The sequence below is a fragment of the Gadus macrocephalus genome, chromosome 6 (assembly GCF_031168955.1).
Source record: "Gadus macrocephalus chromosome 6, ASM3116895v1".
NCBI lineage: Eukaryota > Metazoa > Chordata > Actinopteri > Gadiformes > Gadidae > Gadus > Gadus macrocephalus.
Window position 1 is genome coordinate 4,833,678 of NC_082387.1, and position 19,702 is coordinate 4,853,379.

Below are 19,702 nucleotides of genomic sequence, written 5' to 3' on the forward strand. Positions count from 1 at the left end.
CTTTCCTGGAAAATATAAAACATTTAGTTTATCACATTGACGGTTTACAAACCAAGGGTAGGCGTGCTAGTTCAACATCCTGCAAACACTACATGTTGGACCATCTTCATCAGCAACCACACGTCATGACATTTTATAGGACGTAGGACAATAGGACATAGAAAAGGGTTGTTCCAGTGACCACAGTGAGTCCCTAACACAAGGTGAATGTGGCTGTATGGAGGCCGGGTCCCTGCTGTGGCACTAGGTGTCATGAGTCCAGGTCAGTCTGAATCTCCTTGTGTCACGCATACTGCTCCAACGGCATCCGCCAGTTCTTCCTCACTACCTCGAAGGCGGTCCCCTGTAAAACACACTCTGTCAATAAGATTCCTTCCTAGCCAGATGGGCAGCAAGGCCGACTGCTGCAGCTAAGCATGCGTTCTGCAGTGAACCTTAGTTCACGTTTTGGACAGCCAGCAGAAAATGGCAGACATTTTAGATTTATCAACATTATCATACAGCTTCCGGCCCCGTCAGGTTTTATAATCACAAAGCAATTGGCCTGAAACAATCAACACCCCCAGACAGGTCTGAGTTCAGATCCTACCACAAGAGGCTGAAGGTACTCACTGATGAGCTCTGCGATGGCCCTCTGTGTTCTCCGCTCCAGTTTCTCCAGCTTCTTCGCCACATCTCGCTTCAGATCCCTAAGAAACAGGATGTATTATTTTGTTGATCCTAAAGGTTTAAATTGAATCACTATAAAAGAGGTATAGTGAATACATATTGTGAAGCACAAGAATTATATAGAAGAAAAAAAGTATAAATACATCCTAGAATAAATTGGAATACAATCAAAGCCATGTTTAAAGGTCAGACCCGCAGCTCTCACCAGTCAGGTTTCCTCGGGGCCAGGTTGGCCAAATCCTGTATGAAGACCAAAGAGCAGCAATAAGTAACAAACTAAGGAAACTGAATCAAAGAAACAGACTTCACCAGAGAGTACCTACCACTTCTTCGATTATGGGCTCTGGGTTAGCGGCCTCAAGTTGTTCTTTTACTTTATCTTCCACTGAAAAACATAAAAAAAATATATTTTAATGCAAGTCGACAAAACTTTACCAAAAGTTTTTTATTTTTTTTTTAACAGTTTTTACCAGCTCTGGGTGAAGGAGGTTCTCACCTGAAGCAGGCTTGGCCTTGGGTACCTGTCTGTCTTTCAGTTCTACATCCTCTGGGGTATAGTTCCTCAACTTGATCTCCCTGCGGTGGTGCAGAAAGACAGACCGGGTCTCAGGAGGTAATGACTACTAGTGGGGGCAGTACTATGAATACATCGCAACTGCAGCCCTTTAGCAGTACTTGGACTATGTATATCTTAATTGGCTCCACTATGATATTAAACATCTCTTGTGGACATATAAAACACTCCCAATAGGTGGCAGTGCTGCCTAGTGGTGAAAACTTTTTTTTTATTCTGTTCAATATCAGATTATTATTATTATTAGGGTGCCAAGGCAACCTATTGTAATTGTTAGTTTCATTAGGGTGCAATGCACAAAGTGCGAAGGCAACCTATTGTAATCGTTAGTGTTTTCATTATTATTAGGGTGCCGAACAATCAATTCCCTAAGAATCCTAGGTTTTTTCACTCAGACAAAAATCCTTTAGCACACGTCATCTATGGACCATTCTCTTCAATCTGACATAAAGCGAAGTCTGTATAATAAAGTTTAAAGTACCCAGGAACCATTGACTTCTAATAAGGGCAGTGTTTCCCATACATAGACCATTGTGTGGCGCGGCGCCACAGAATCAACATCGAGCGCCACGAATTGATTGTCTTTTTTTTATTTTTTATATATATATTTTTTTAATAACGCGATTTGAAAATCTAAAAATCGTTCCGTCCATTCATCTCTGCATAGCACTCGTTCTCCCTGTCATTCTCACACACACACACACACACGGAGCGAGAACGACGATGCTAACACATGAACCCACCGATGGCGTATATATATATATATATGATACTACGGGCCCCCCCCGCACCACCACACATTGGTCCTTGGTCTGTGGGAAACACTGAAGGGTGTGGTTTAAAACGCTTAAAGACTTAAATGCTGCTATTTGAGTCCAATAGAAAACTGAATAAGATAAATTCAACATATTTTCAATTACGGCGTGGCATCGAAATGGGCGTGGCCTGTGACTAAAATCATCACAGTTCATAGACGGAAAGTTTGATTTGAGCGGGACCAACTTAATGGCTGTTGAGGACCAAAGTTCCAACTGCTCAAGTAAAATGAATTTGAATGATAAAACAACATGGCCACCAGAGGCTCAATTGTACAAAATCAACTTAATGCCGAAAGGCAAGGTTAACTTAAACCTTAGCTATAGGGAGCAGTAAAACAATTAACTGAAAATGCAACCTCTCCAAATTGTACCCAGATCGGGCGATAGGGGAGGCTATATCAATTAAAATAGCTGCAGATTTTGGACGGACATATTATCGGACCTTTTCCTTCTACAGTCATGAAATCCTGTAGACATTTGTATCTCCTGATGTTGAGCAAATGTGCCTAGCAAGCCCAGAACCTGTAACAAAATGGCGGCTGGACATCCACATTAGCCCAATCAATGATAGGTGACTAAAGGCGGGGTTAATTTGAGTCAATCATCACCAAACTTGTTGCATTTAAAGAAGCATAGGTCAAGGTTAACCAGGCTAAAGTTCATCAAAATAGGACCATAAAGCGATCAATTGCGATCAAGTCTTCATGGTCTGCGTCTGGGTCTTAATGGTCTGACAGGGTCTTATTGGTCGGCTTTAGGCTTGGCACCCGTAAATTGCTGCTTGCAGCTTTAATTAGGATGCCAAGCACAAAGTGCGAAGGCAACCTATTGTAATTGTTAGTTTTTTAGGGTGCCAAGCACAAAGTGCGAAGGCAACCTATTGTAATTGTTAGTTATATTATTATTATTCCGCCACGTTTGACTTACACAGCCTAAACCGCTCGTACGCTTTTTATGAAACTTACTACAGCTGTAGAGGCTGACTCAAGATTAACAGAGAGCAAATATTACACTGATTGGCCCAAAGCTGGCACTATAGCAACAGTCCAAAAATGCAAACTTTGAGCAAACATATCTCATAACCGCTTTGACTTAGTGTCATGACACTTTGTCAACACAATAATGCATATCCTCATGCTGAACAAATATGCTTCAAGAACCTATTTGGATAGATATACGACTATGTCGAACTTTATTAGAAACACTTAATTCCTTACGGATCCTAGGTTTTTTCACTTGGACAAAAAACCTTTAGCATCTATCAGCTTTGGACCAAAGTCCTCAATCTGACATAAAGCAAAGTCTGTACATTGAAAACTAAAGCGCCCGGGAGCCATTAACGTCTAAAAGGGTGTGGTTTAAAACGTGTAAAGACTCGTGAGAGTAATGCTTATATCAACATCTAAATGGACTCCTCTGATCTTGAGTCCAATACAGAAGTTGTTCAGAATCAAATTCTGAACAAGAGAGACTCAACATACTTCCAATTAGGGTGTGGCATCGAAATGGGCGTGACCTGTGACTAAAATCACAACAGTTCATAGACGGAATGTTTGATTCGAGTGGGACCAAATTAGTGGATGTTGAGCACCAAAGGTCCAACTGCTCAAGTAAAATTAAATGACAAAACAACCTGGCGGCCAGAGGCTCAAAATCATTCAAAATTAACTTAAACCAATCATCATAAAACTTGGTGTGGGTCAAGACGAACCTCTCCAAATTTCATCCATATCGGGCTATAGGGAGCGGCAGGGGCGGATGATGTATAGGGGTGATTTGGGCGACGCACTACCAGTGCAGGGAGAAAGGATTTTTTTGTTTTCAGTGTTCTAGACATATTATCTGTCATTGTCCAATCAGAATTGTCAGATTCAAGTCGCGTTTCAATGGTCCCGCCTCTCTGGGCGAATTCATTGACGTGGAAAATTTGGTTTACAAACTTTCAGCCCCCCCTAAAATAAAATTCACCAGCCACCACTGGGGAGCGGTACAACAATTAACTGAAAATGCAACCTCTCCAAATTGTACCCAGATCAGGCGATAGAGGGAGCTATATCAATTACCGTAATTTTTGGACTATAAGCCGCACATTTTTTCCCATTTTTCGATTCTGCGGCTTATATAGCGGTGCGGCTAATCTATGGATTTTTACATCTAACGGCCACTCGGAAAATTAGTATTCGTAGCTTAAATCAGTATTCGGTAGGGGTGTAACGGTACACGTATTTGAACCGAACCGTCACGGTACAGGCACTTCGGTGCGGTTACAGAGGTGTACCGCGGTCCGTAAATGTGGCGTACATAGCGTTAATATGGCGAATGTAAAGGCTTGTTTTGCGGTGCGGAACTTAAAACTTGAAGTCGGAGTTCCCCCCGGACCGTTTAGCCTTATTAGGCTCGGCTCGCACGTGCGCGAACTCCGCGTAGTAGCAGTAGCAGAGGGCGATCGCGACTGTGTGTGGATTGATGTCTACTAGCGAACTGAGAGCGAACTGCATGGCGAGCGACAACAGAAAACCGGAGCTTGAAGATGCCCCCCTGTCATTTAAATCCCAAGTGTGGGAGAACTTTGGATTCCAGGTTAATTATCACAATGGGGAAAGACGAGTGGACAAGTCGAAAGCTGTGTGCAGACATTGTTCAACAGCGATCGTCTATGCAAATGGAAACACATCGAACTTGCACAAATTTTCGCCCCCGGTACAATTTTAACGTGACGGCACCATCCAGGTGTTACTGTCACCGCTGCAAAATGAAAAAAAGTTGTTCAAATCGTTCAAACCCAGCTCCCTACACTATTTAATCAACCCCTACACCTGTCTGGGAATTCAGAACGGGCAAATGCCATCACCAGGTCTATTGGTGTTTTCATTGCCTCTGACCTACGAGAGGCAATGAAAACACCAATAGATTATAAAATACATAAGCTGTAATTTAAGTTAAGGCTGCAGTTGCACTTTTATTTAATGATTGATTATATTTATGAGAACTTCAGAGCTTTAGAGAGCTGCAGGAATATGTTACAAACTCTTTGTTTACATACCAGCTTAAAGAGCCTAGACTGAGCATTAAAACTGGATTTTTCATTAATTTTATGTTAGGGTTATTGGAGAATTGCATCATTTTATTTGTATGTTTCATACTGACAGCTAAAACTGTTGTGTTTAATTCGTTACTAATTAAACTTATGTTCGTTCTGTCAAGCAATCCGTTTTTTCACCATAACTATGAACCGAACCGTCCTGTACCGTACCGTGACTTCAAAACCGAGGTACGTACCGAACCGTGACTGTTGTGTACCGTTACACCCCTAGTATTCGGAGCTTCGTTGTTTTTTTCCCACGTACGTGACGTTACCGGGTACAAGCGGCCGAGATGAGTTTTCTCAGAAGGGTGGCTGGCGTCTCCCTTAGGGATAGGGTGAGAAGCTCAGCCATCCGTGAGGAACTCGGATTAGAGCCGCTGCTCCTTTACTTAGAAAGGAGTCAGCTGAGGTGGTTTCGGGCATCTGGTAAGGATGCCCACTGGGCGCCTTCCTTGGGAGGTGTTTCAGGCGCGTCCAGTGGGGAGGAGACCTCGGGGAAGACCCAGGACTAGGTGGAGAGATTATATCTCAACACTGGCCTGGGAACGCCTCGGGATCCCCCCGTCAGAGCTGGTCAATGTGGCCCGGGAAAGGGAAGTCTGGGGCCCCCTGCTTGAGCTGCTCCCCCCGCGACCCGACCCCGGATAAGCGGATGACGATGAGGACGTGACGTTACCATAGCGAGGGAGGCAAACTATAAGCGTCAGCGACACCAAGCAGAGAAGCGAGAGGTGGAGGAAGAATAGATATCTTGTTTCCCTTTACTTTATAACACAACATTAGCGGGATCTCAGGAGGAAAAGTAATACTTTCCCAAATGGGGGTCATCCCTATGTTCCCCGGGTCCTATGTTCCCCTGTAGCCATACATACCGGGGAGCATAGGACCCTTTTCGGGAAAAGCGGGGAACATAGGACCCTTTTCTGGGAAAAGGGTCCTATGTTCCCCGCAATCTATCAATCTTTAAAAATATTTAAACTTTGACGCGACATTCGCGTGATGACAGCCAATCGGCGTTCAACAGCGTGGCCACTGAGTGACATGTGTAACGTAACAGCCAATCAGCGTTCAACCGGCCAACTCAGTGCAGTGCAGTCCGGGGTGAACTGCAGCATGGAGGAGAAAGTGATTGTTGCCGTTTGCGACTCCCGGAGCTCTTTATATAATAGTAGGCCTATATAATATAATATAATTGTATAATAATATCACAGCCAAAAGCTGTGCGCCTCCGGATGGCCGTAGCGCGGGGGGCTCTCGTAGGGATTGGGCTTCTCGGGGTTGGTTTACCGGCGTATGAATAGACTGCGTCAGGTTCTCCGACGTCTCTCCCTCTTCCACAAAAGGTAAAGACATGCAATGGTAGTTATCTCGGCCGGAATTTGGCAGTAATGGTGGAAAAAGTAACAGACCGGGGAACATAGAACCCTTTTTTTAAAAAGGGTCCTATGTTCCCCGGTCACATACATATCAGGGAACTATATAGGACCCTTTTTGGGAAAAGCGGGGAACATTGGACCCTTTTTTTAAAAAAGGGACCCGGGGAACATAGACACGCTCCCACGAAATGCTAACCTTAGCTTAGTTGTTTGTTTACGTTCGCTGTACAGCGCCGCGCCAATCAACTGTGACTGGCTTGCTGTAGAGCGTGAGCGCCTTGGGAATACCCGGGACAATATAATGGATATAATATGGACACATAAGACAATCAATATTCGGTATTTGTTTTGGATTTATTGTACAAATTCCCTGAGAAGATGCACGTTCCAGGATGAATTGAAAAGCTCCCGTAAGGGCTGAGGTGGCAGAGGACAGCTGATTTGGAACGGAACAACAGCTGTTCGCTTTCACGGGGGAAAACGAAGGAACTTCAACCTACTTATGCCGCTTTTCCACTGCATGGTACCAGCTCGACACCAGTGTTGTTTTCGTCAGGCAAGACGAAAACGAAAATGACGTCGTCAGACCCCTTTTTTCCATGACGAAAATGAGACTAAGACGAACGTCACCAAAGCCATATAAAGACTAAAATGTGACGAAAAATGTAGACATTTTCGTCAGACGAGAACTAGACGAGACTAAATTGTTAGTGAGTGGACGAACAAAGTTTCAAAACATGCTTTTTTCCCGCCAACTATAATATGCGGAAAAGAAATGGAGAAATGGAGCCAGCTGCTTGTCCTAACAGTCACGCCCCCATCACACACTAAAAGCCTCGCTCGCGCGCAGCTGCGCCTGCACGCACACGGCACACACGAGTGTGCCGTGTGCGACGAGTGCGACAGTCCGACGAGTTTTCGTCGGACTAAAACTAGACTAAAACCTTTTGAGTTTTCGTCAGACTAAAACTAGACTAAAACTTTCAAAGATAGAAATGACTAAAATGGGACTAAAACTAAGAAGCATTTCGTCAAAAAGACTAAGACTAAAACTAAATCTAAAATGCCTGCCAAAAACAACACTGCTCGACACGACTCGACACGACTCGACTCAGCTCGCATTTTTTGCGTTTCCACCGCGGTACCATGGTATCTGGTACCTGAAGTGGCTGCTTTTTCTAGTACCTACTCGCTCTAGGTTCCAAGCGAGCTGAGCCGATGCTAAAAGGTGACGTCGGCAGACGGCCGGCGACTGATTGGCCAGAGAGTGTGACGAAGTCACGAGAGCGACATGGCAACCATGCTGGTAACATCCATAGCAGCGCCGCAGCCAACATGTTCCACTTCTCCAACTTCTTCAACATGCCAGCTAATAATAGTAATGCGATCGATGTCCTCCATTGTTGTTATGTGGGTTCTGTCCATGTGTGGGTTGCGTATGTGTTGTTTGCGTCGCGTACACAAATACGTCACGGCCCTTTCGCGCAGCCGACCCCGCCCACGTCCAGGAGGTACTATTTGCGGTGGAAAAGCACCCGTGCTGCTACCGTGTCGAGTCGTGTCGAGTCGAGTCGAGCTACATGTGCGGTGGAAAAGCGGCATTAGGCCTACTAATTATCGTTCAAAAGCTATTAAATATTCAACAAATATGCAGATACTGTCAAAATCGGTTCCGGGGAGTATATAGGGATTATTAATGTTGTTTTTGATGGTGTTTTTTTCTGGAACGAGTATTCGAATATTCGCTTGGAAAAACCGAGTATTCGAAGCCAGAAAAATGCGGCTTATAGTCCAGTGCGGCTTATGTACACATCATTCAATTTAGCTGCTGCGGCTTATACTCCGCTGCGCCTTATAGTGCGAAAAATACGGTAACTGAAAATGCAGACTTTGGATGGACATGTTTGCTGAGCCCTTTCTAGGGCTGGGCGATATGGACCAAAAGTCATATCTCGATATCTTCAAGCAGAATATCGATATTTGTTGAGGGCGCAATAACATAGTTGCCGTTGCCGCGCTCCAACTCGTCATTCTACATCGGTGGCCTGCCTTGCTGATGGGGGGGAGGGGGGAGTTACCGTGGAGCTACAGTTATTAGTCTACTATAGCCTACCTACCTACCGTTTGGATTTACTGTTACTATTCCTACTGTTCGAAATTGAATACAGTTCGATGGGTGAATAAACCGTGGACTAGACACTGCCGAACATTACAATATAATATATAATATCACGGCCAAAAGCGGTGTGCGCCTCCGGAATATTAAACGCGTTATTAACGGCGTTAACGCAAACCAAAATTAACGGCGTTAATTCTTTTTTGCAGTTTTATTTTTTTAATTTATTTTTCTGTTTTGCCTTGAAATCCAAAGATTCGATTGAAATCCACGATTCGATTCAGTAACTTTTGAACCAAAATTCTATATCCGTGAAATAAACATGCAATAATGTGACACCCCTTGTAAATTTTACCATTATTCTTTGCGAAGCCAAAATGCTTCCACACTTTGGATTTCAAGTTTGCTGGTGCATTAACAATCTCGCTGCCGCTCTCTGCCATGTTTGAAATGCACCAGTAGAGGGTGAGGGAGAAAAAAAAACGTAAACAAACAACTAAGCTAAGGTTAGCATTTCGTGGGAGCGTGTCTATGTTCCCCGGGTCCTATGTTCCCGGGTCCCATGTTCCCCTCTTCGTATGAGACTGGGGAACATAGGACCCTTTTTAAAAAAAAGGGTCCTATGTTCCTCGATATGTACTGTATGTGACCAGGGAACATAGGACCCTTATTCAAAAAAAGGGTTCTATGTTCCCCGGTCCGTTACTTTTTCCACCATTACTGCCAAATTCCGGCCGAGATAACTACCATTGCATGTCTTTACCTTTTGTGGAAGAGGGAGAGACGTCGGAGAACCTGACGCAATCCCTACGAGAGCTCCCCGCGCTACGGCCATCCGGAGGCGCACAGAGCTTATGGCCGTGATATTATTATACAATTATATTATATTACATAGGCCAACTATTATATAAAGAGCTCCGGGAGTCGCAAACGGCAACAATCACTTTCTCCTCCATGCTGCAGTTCACCCCGGAATGCACTGCACTGAGTTGGCCGGTTGAACGCTGATTAGGGGTGTAAATCTCTGGTTTCATCACGATACGATATTATATCGATTCATTGGACAACGATACGATATTTGCCGATATCAAAAGTCTGCCGCGATACGATTTCGATTCAGGGGCATGCGATCGATATGAGACGATATCATATGCCCATTTAACACAACCTCTTACAATCACATCAACTCACATCAACTTAATTATAATTTCATCATTTTATTTCTTTGCTCTTCCGGATATTTAAAACAAAAAAATCAATTTTTAATACAAATAATAAAGTGCCACAATTGCATTTAAGTGCCAAAGGTTTTTTATGGCTTAAATTAAAGAGCCTGTAATGATCTTTCATTTTGAACGTAGACCATTCCCAACCTATCTGTGGATATTTTTCTTCTAAAAACAAAACATCCCTCGGAATCATCTTGGCTGTTAAGATAAGCCGTCCGTGTTGCCAGATTGGGCACATTTTTCAGCCCGATTTGGCTACTTTTAAAGTTAGGCTGGAAAAACCGAAACTAGACATCCTCGCGCTCACACATGTGCTCGCTGTTGCCTCGTTTAACCGGTGAATGGATACGAGCGGCTTGGCGCTGTGCGCAGAAATAGTTTCACAAACACCCGCGAAAGGAGATATATAATAATAAAAGGGTGTAATACTGCGATATGCATCGATGTTTGGCCGTTGCATCGATGCAGTTGGATCGTTCGCCAATCAATCGATGTATCGATCTACATCGATGTATCGTTACACCCCTAACGCTGATTGGCTGTTACGTTACACATGTCACTCAGTGGCCACGCTGTTGAACGCCGATTGGCTGTCATCACTCGAATGTCGCGTCAAAGTTTAAATATTTTTAAAGATCGAAAAATTGGGAGAAAAGGCGCGGCTTATAGTCCGAAAATTACAGTAATCATAATCGATTCATACGATTTAAAGCATTTAAATCGATTATTGGTGAAGCCAAAGCGATTCATTCTATTTATTTATTTTAGCAGATCGATTTAGTTGAATCGTTAGGACTGACAATCGATTCATCGATGCATCGCATGAATTGTTACACCCCTAGTAATCATATATGTAATCGAATAGTAACATAAATATCGAATTTGGTGCCTTCTTGACCGAGAAACAGTGACTTTTTGGCGCTTGTGGATTGAAGACGACAACTCCCACAATGCCAACCAGTGTTCACTCCCTGAGGGACGTAACATAACAGCTAATCAGCGTTCACTCCCTGCAGTCCAGAGTGAATCGCAGCAGGAGGAGAAATTGATTGTTGCCATTTTATATATTGGTATCTAATATATATAATATCACGGCCAAAAGCTGTGTGTGCCCCCGGATGATATTATGAATTAAAGACTGCGTTTGGTTCTTTGATGTCTCCGTTACCTCCTCAACAACCAGACTCGTAGTGGGGGTTATCTCCGCCAGAGTGCTGCGCGGGTACCCAACGGGTGACCCAAACAATTTGGATGAAACAGGGAAATCAGCTCGGTGTCACCAGCCATGCGTGTGCGGTGTCTGTCTCTTATTTAGAAGTGTCATGCTCGGCTTAATGAAGCATAACATCCAGCGTTAGAGTGTTAATTCAATGCCAATGAAAAGCCCATGGTAAATGGACTGCGCTTTTCTAACCAGTGGCCACTCAAAGCGCTTTACAATGCTGTCACATTCACGCACTCATTCATACAGACATTCATGCACACATCCAGCTCGTCAGGAGCAGTGAAGATTTGGCATCTTTCTCATGGACACCTCGATATTCAGCTAGGAGGAACTAGGGATCGAACTAGCAACTTTCCGGTTACCAGCCTACCCGCTTTACCTCCTGAGCCACGGATTTTGCGTTCTCGAGCGAGACATCTCCGGTGCAGGATATGTTATTCAGGATCGGAGGAGTCAACTAAAACAGTTCACAGTAGATGATGTGCTTTTTTTGCCCAGCAATCGAAAGCACCATGCCACACACCAGATAGTGTAATTCCCCGGCGTTCCAAATGTGTCTAATTTTCCTTCAGGTGTGGGTCGGTCAATTTATAGCGGGTCTTGTCGGGTGCGGATTGTAATTAGCGGGTACGGGTTTGCAAAATAAGACCTGTGTATTGATTCTCGGCCATGGTGGAGAAGGAATTGGGAGAAGAAACATTGGCTTTGACTCACTGAACTCCAGATTGAACCGCGACTTCAGATTGATGTGGAAGGACCAGAGACGTCGGAGAACCCAACGCAGTTGTTTATTCATAATATCATCCGGAGGCGCACACAGCTTTTGGCTGTCATATTATATATTACATTATAGATGTCTATATATTATATTATATTATTTAGATATAGAGCTCCAGGTCTCCCGCCGGAGCTCCCGGAGTGTTCTAGAATATCTTATAGAACACGGCCAAAAGCTGTGTACGCCCCTAAGTTCCACCCACTGGCACTGATCTGTAATAGGTCTGTAGCATCAGTGGGTCGCACGCCCTATAGGCGGGTTTGAAAATGAGGAACTAGTGCTTGTAGCTTTTTAGAGCCCTCTTACACTTCCTGCTTTAAATTACGCAAAAATACTAATTTTGCTTTAAAAGTTGCTTTTAAAGAGAAAGAATTTAACCCAGGGTCTTTTTCGAGACCCATAAAATAAGCCCTCCAGTCCAGACCCTTTTTTTCGTTGATTATCGAGAATAGAGCTTGCCCTGTAGCTCTGTGCCTTACCGGTAGGTCAATGTTTCCAGGAAGTCCACACAAGTCGATTACCGGCTACCGTGAATAATATAATAGAGGCACCAAAAAATGTAAAACAGCCAAATATCAAGAGGGTGTTAAAGGTCCCATGACAAGAAAATCTCACTTTATGAGGTTTTCTAACATAAATATGAGTTCCCCTAGCCTGCCTATGGTCCCCCAGTGGCTAAAACTTGCGATTGGTGTAAAACGAGCACTAGCTGATCTGCTCGCCTTTGAAAAAACAGAGGCTCAAGTGCGCTGATTTGGAATGTCTGTGTTTAGGACGTCATCAAGCATCTAAGCTCCTCCCCTTACTCTGCCTGGCCCGCCCAGAGACGTTGGCCCGCCAATGAGACTCGACCGTGCGAGCGCCACATGTGTGTGTGTGTGAATACACACACTGTAACCCAAGTGTTTCTTGTCGGTTCTTTGACGTGTCTTGTATTTCCACAACGAGACTGTTGTGGGGGTTATCTGAGCCAGGGTTGAGAAGGAATTGGGGGAAAGAAACTTTGGCTTTGACTCGCTGAAGTACATGAACTGCGACATGCCGCCGGTTGCCGCGAGGCACCATCGCCCGGCAGCGGGCAGCCGGCAGCAGGCAGCGCGCGGTTCAGTCGACTTCAGGTTGATGTGAAAGTGGAAGAACCAGAGACGTTGCAGAACCCGACAAAGACGTTTGTGATTCATAATATCGTCTGGAGGCGCACACAGCTTTTGGCCGTGATAATATGTATTATATGATATAGATATCTATGTATTATATGATATTATTTAGATATAGAGCTCCAGGACTGTAACGTAAGTGATGTACACTTCCTTGTTATTGGATAACCGTTCTGCTTTTGGTGTTATGGTGCATAACACGTCGGAATCTCGTCTCTGGTATTTCTACAACGAGACTCGTATTGGGGGTTATCTCAGCCAAGGTTGAGAATGAATTGGGGAAGGAACTTTGGCTTTGACTCCCTCAAGAACATGAACCACGACATGGAGGAGAAAGGGATTGTTGGCGGCGAATGTCTCCCACTTGAGCCCTGCTGAGGGACCACCGCCGGAGGCGGAGGTGCCTAAGCGCTGCCCGGTAACGATCCCTTTCTCCTCCTTGTTGCGGTTCAGTCTACTTCACATTGATGTGGACGTTGAAGAACCAGGAACGTCAGAGAACCCAACGCGGTCGTTTGAGATTCATAATATCGGCTCACACAGCTTTTGGCCGTGATAATATATATTATATGATATAGATATCTATGTAGGCTATATGATCATATTTAGATATAGAGCTCCAGGACTCCCGTGTGTTCTAGAATATTTACAGAACACGGCTAAAGGCTGTGTGCGCCTCGCCATTGCGATACATCCACTGTAAACAGAGCGCATGGTACCGTGGCTGCAAGCTGCTCAGGGCCACACCCCCACCCTCCTCCTTGACCCGCCTCGCTCCTCATTTGCATTATAGCTACTGACACCAAAACAGCGCATTTGGGGGAAGCTCAATGTGCGACTGGCTCGGAGTGGCTGTAACTCTGCACCACGTCTGAATTTCGGGAACGTCTTTGAATGCTGTGTTAGTTGCCCACTAATACCTACATTAAAGAATACATAAAATAGCATGTCATAGGACCTTTAAGTTAAAAAATCCTGCAGGACAGAGGGGCAAGCTGCTCCTTTCCGGCCAACATTCACGTACACTGCAGGATATTCCATTAGCCAGATGAACCCTAGGACGTTATACTTTGAGAACATGTCCCATTAGATAGGAGATTAAACTGTGCTTCAATAACGCATGCAAACACCTAGAGATCCTGTTTTGTAACAATAGCCTTCCTCGTCTCCCCTGCATGCGTGTATCACAGTCCATTTAATAAATAAAGTGAGAAAGGTCCTTCACCTGTGCTTCTCCTCTGCCTCTTCTGCCAGGGCCCTCTTCCTCTCAGGTTCTCCTTCCTCATCGTCACGGCCCTGCAAGATCATTGCCACAAAGTCAATCAACACTGTGTGCGCATCATTTACATGCAAGATAAGAATTCATCAAATCATCAAGTGACTTTTTTTTGCAGTCCATTGCCTCCATTCTATAGGAATCAATCACAAAACCATTGATAAAATAAATAAGAGGCAGAGTGGCCTTACAATGCAATTGCACTTAAAGGAGATAGTACGTTTTTTTGTCAACAAGTAAACATAGTATACGAGTTCCAGAAAACATGTATTTTAAGCTGTTTGCTGAAAAAAAAAAATTGCCTAGTCCTTTCAGAATGTGCTGTTTCTGGTGTCTGTAGCTTTAATGCAAATGAGAACAGAAATGATGTCATTAGGGATGTAACGGTATGAAAATTTAACCTCATGGTTATTGTGACCAAAATTATCCCGGTTTTCGGTATTATCGCGGTATTTTTAAATACCCAAAATATGCCCATACTTCAGACTTAGTCCTCTTAGAAGGTAGGGATGGGCAACGATAGACTATCAAATAATGAATGTGACTATCATTATTTATTACACGGCTCTTCTCAATGCTGTTGAACGCTCCGTTCACTTGCATTGGCCTTCACAACTCCCGGTTGTGAATAATCTTTTGATAATTCACCGTTGCTAAGCATATAATGACCGCTGTCAAGGAAAGTTGATTTTTTTTATATCGTACCACTACGCAAGTAGTCCGGTAAAGTAGTCTGGTAACTTATCAACCCCAGCGTCCTCGGTTGCTAAGCGACGTCAATGTCTTTGGCAGACTATTTCTCTGCTGACCAACACTAGGGCCCGACCGATTCATCGGCCTGCCGATTTAATCGGCCGATTATAGCCTTTTTGAAAATATTCAACATCTGCCAAAAAGACAACCGAATTTTTTTTTTAAATGTTATTGCGCTTAGTATCCTGCAGATTGCGCTCCTACTCGCCTTGCTAACTAACAACTTTAGCTGGAGTAAAAAAGAGGAGATTGAATTTTACCGTACAACATGAAAGCACGCTCGCTCAGGCAGCTGCGCGCACACCTCACCAATGTACACAAGACGCGTTTGAGCATGTTGTGCCTGTTTTTCTTTAGGTCCCAGGCCATGTTAATTTGTTATACTGTAGACTCTAACGGTGAGACCATACTGCTCAGCACGCACGCGTTAGTCACTGCTCACGAGCGCAGCACATTGGGAGTTAGTTATTTATTTTACATTTTACATTACACTCATTTTTTACTGTAAATGTATTCTAAAACACTCAAAGGTTCTGCATTCAATTCACATATTCGTCAAGTGTTTAAAGTATATTTAAGGTATCAAAAACTACGTTTTATAGGCTTTTTTTTGTTTTGTTTTTAATCGGCCGATTAAATCGCAATCGTAATCTTTATCTGAAAATAATCGGCATCGGCACTCAAAAATCAATATCGGTCGGGCCCTAATCAACACTACAAATGCTGGTAAAAAATAAATTGTAAAAAGACACACCGTGTGAAGTTATTTTTTGACTCGTCTATTTCACCGTCATGCAGGCTGTGTTCAGTAAAATAAATAAATAACAATCTGTTTTCGGTGCATGTAGGCCTATCTGCCTAAGCCCACGTTATATAATTATATAATATATAATTTTGATGTTGATTGCGACGTTGGTGAAATAAACAGATGGATTTCATACAAATCATAAAAGCCTCTCCCTGTGTCATTATGCATGCGTGTATGCGAGGTGCGTTTGTGCGTGCCTGGGGGGTTCTTGATTGACCGAATACTTTTTTATCGTGCGTTTAACGCTCGTTTGGCTTGGCAAACGTCGTTTTTTCACCTGCTGTCTAGCAACAACTAGTGACGTTAGAAAAACTACAACACCATACCGGATCTAGCTACACCGGGAACACAAGCACGCCCCACAAACTGTAGCTGTAACGTCTTTCTGACCAATCGCAGTTCAAGGCCCACCTGGGCTGTACCACTTCGGGAGGGGCCGCTCAGTTACTCCGCTCTAGACAAAATTGACTTGGTTGCGACGTTGACAGTTTGTGAGTGTTGCGTCTGTTGAGTAAGTGAGAGGTTGCGGGTGCACAGCTCCGGCTGCCGGACGGCGCTGCAAGGAACTTTTATAAACGCAATATTGTTATTAGGGATCGACCGATATATCGATCGGCCGATGTTATCGGCCGATATTCGCGTTTTTTACGTGTATCGGTATCGGCCGATACGCGGCTGATTTTCGCCAATTTTTTATTTTATTTTTTTACTTGTTCTACCTCACCTGTTTTTAATATTTGTTAAATATTGTTCATCTACTTGTTCTTACTTGTTCTACCTCACCTGTTTTTACTATTTGTTAAATATTGTTCATCTACTTGTTCTTACTTGTTCTACTTCACCTGTTTTTACTATTTGTTAAATATTGTTTTTTATATTGAAGTTCAATAAATGTTTCTTTAAAAAAAAATAAAAAAAAAATCGGCTCAAGAAAATCGGTATCGGCGTATCGGCTAAGGCTGATGAAAAAATATCGGTATCGGTATCGGCCCTAAAAAAAAAATCGGTATCGGTCGATCCCTAATTGTTATCCCACAGTAATCAGCCCGAAAGCCCCGAAACGTTAACGGCCCACCAGGGAATACTCCCGACTCTCCCGATTACCACCCCGCCACCGTGTGTGTGAGCGCGTGTGCGTAGGCGTTATCCGATAGCCTGGTAATGTGTATAGGCCTACGTACGATAGGAATATTCATACTGGTTTAAATAATAAATGTTGTAGTATTTCCCATCTTTGCTGAGCAAGAGTTTTGTTCAAAAGTTCAATGATTGAAACAAAATAAAAGCCTGGGCTATTGAAGTTTTACTGTAGGCCTACCACTGTCATGCACCTACCCGATGTCAAGTGGAACGGGTTGAATTCACTCTGGGTCTTTCTTCTTATATCCATCTTACCAAATATATTTTATTACTGTCCTTCTCAACACTCTCTGAACTCACTAAAAGGCTAGCAGCACGAAATCAATTAATTGAATTGAATAGAATTAATTGCGAGTTAACTATGACATTAATGTGATTAATCGCGATAAAATATTTTAATCGCTTGACAGTAGAGCCCGACCGATATATCGGCAGGCCGATATTATCGGCCGATATTAGGCATTTTTCAAACTATTCGGTATCGGCATTATAATGGCCGATAAATGAATATTAAAAAAACAAAAAGCTTGTCCACCAGAGGGCGCTCTAACGCCCCAAACCCGCTGATTCAGGCAGAGTGAATGACGGAGATCGACGGAGATCATCGGTGTTGTTCATAGCTGTGTTCGAAATCATTCCCTATCACGGATATAGTGCACTATATAGGGTGCTCGCCATTTTGCAGTGGTGTTCGAATTCTCAGTGGTTAATTTCATGCACTAAAATTTGAGTGTACATACGATGTTCCCTACTTGTTACTCCGTATACCACAATGCAATGCGGTAGTGTTCTTCCGGAGAAGAAGAAGCTGAATAACCGCGAAAACTAATACATTTAATGATGGAGTCTCCGGCTTTCGTTTAGAGATGTCAACAATTTAATTGGGAGTTAACATAGAAAATGTAATATTCAAAATTAATAAAAAAAACTTGATCAAGGAAATGTTGCATTCAACATCAATACAAGCTCCAGCTTTCCTCGGGATGGCCCGGTTTGTTAACATGATGTGGGAGCATCTGTCTGCGTCACACAAATACCCGGCGCATTTACTGACGCAAATGACGCTTAGAAATGTTCAGCGTAGTGTCCGAATTCTCGTTTGTTTGTTCCCTATATAGTGCACTATATCATAAACACTATATAGGGAATAGTGAGGGAGTGAATAGGGAATGATTTCCAATACAGCTCATGTGTGCAAGTGTGTTCATGGTAAGTTGGCAACTGTCACAAGACATACATTGCTTGAATAACAATTAAAAGAACATCCCCATCAATTCTCTAAAGTCGATAAGCATGACTTAATTCATGACTACCATGTCCAGTTTTGCTGTTGTTACGTGTTAGTTGAGAGTGAAAAGGATTTAAAGGATAACTACAAATAACCAATGTTAGGGAAATCTGTTTGTTTTGTTGCGCGTTTCTGGATTTTTTCTTTTTTTATATATATCGGCCGATATATCGGCATATCGGATTTTTTAATCACAAAATATTCGTATCGTATCGGCCTTAAAAATCCTATATCGGTCGGGCTCTACTTGACAGCACTAGTAAAAACTTTAAGTGAGAAGCTCCTTCCAGCTTCAACTTTCGTGAAGAGGCTTCCTGTTCACCTGCTTAAACAATTGAGGGGACAGACTGACTGAAGATGTAGGAATGTCAAACACTTTTGCAACACTACAGCCAGGCCAAGATGATTAAGTTTAACATAACAGTCAAACATGGCAGAGTAAGAATCATGTTGGTCCCTGAACAGAGAAAGGGGCTCTCTTGAAGATGTTTTCCAATTATTATTTTTATCAGAATTTGGAGCAGTTCTGAACTATAGAGAATAATAACCAAGAGTTATGGAAATGAACAGTAAACATTTGATAAGTAAGCCTAGATTCTGGTAAAAGTCCTACTGAATATCAACTTGAAGGTCTCTCGACAATATCTCTGAATGAATACTGTTAGCAATTACACAGGTACAGAGTTCAAATGTAACCAAACTATATCGCAATAATCAAAATCCATGTAGGAGAATACAAAAATGACAAAGGCATTGGACATTCTTAATAACATCGAGATAGATAGATAGATAGATAGATAGATAGATAGATAGATAGATAGATAGATAGATAGATAGATAGATAGATAGATAGATAGATAGATAGATAGATAGATAGATAGATAGATAGATAGATAGATAGATAGATAGATAGATAGATAGATAGATAGCAATCTGATCTTTTACAGAGAATGGTCGATGTTAGAATAGCTAGCAAACTGACTACAATGTTTATTTGACCATGGCCGATACACTTGTTGAAATCATTTAAAGTATGTAGTTTAACAACCTTGAAACAAGCGCCAGTATAATGTCAGTTACTACCAAACGTGCCATGGTAGTAGGTAGCTAAGAGCTAGCTAGCTTGTGTAAAAGTGAGCTGGTAGATCCATTAGCTGACCAAATCAGGCCTTCTTCCCATCGTGTTACACAGGACTATGATACCAATAGTTCACCTGAAGTTTTCTGCTCTTTAATGCTTTTAACCGCTCCTTTCTTTTCAAAGCCTGCTCCTGCAGCGACCCGATGCTCTGCTCCATTTTGGTTAAAGTTATCCGTCCTCGCAGGCATCGATTGGTTGTCCTGTCGGACTGATCCACGAGGCTCGAACACATCGATTGGTTGTCCTGTCAGACTGAACAGCGAGCGACG

At 43.0% G+C, this 19,702-nt stretch overlaps 1 protein-coding gene across 1 annotated transcript; it reads right to left on the reverse strand.

Annotated features, from left to right (window-relative positions):
- Position 1: 1 nt before the first annotated feature.
- Positions 2-19,702, reverse strand: ccdc12 (coiled-coil domain containing 12). Its single transcript, XM_060053046.1, has 7 exons — positions 19,507-19,702; positions 14,253-14,323; positions 1,166-1,245; positions 993-1,054; positions 875-909; positions 613-689; positions 2-343 (listed from the first exon to the last, which is right to left on the reverse strand). Exons 1-7 carry the CDS (start codon positions 19,663-19,665, stop codon positions 264-266), a joined length of 564 nt encoding a protein of 187 aa, XP_059909029.1. The 5' UTR covers positions 19,666-19,702; the 3' UTR covers positions 2-263.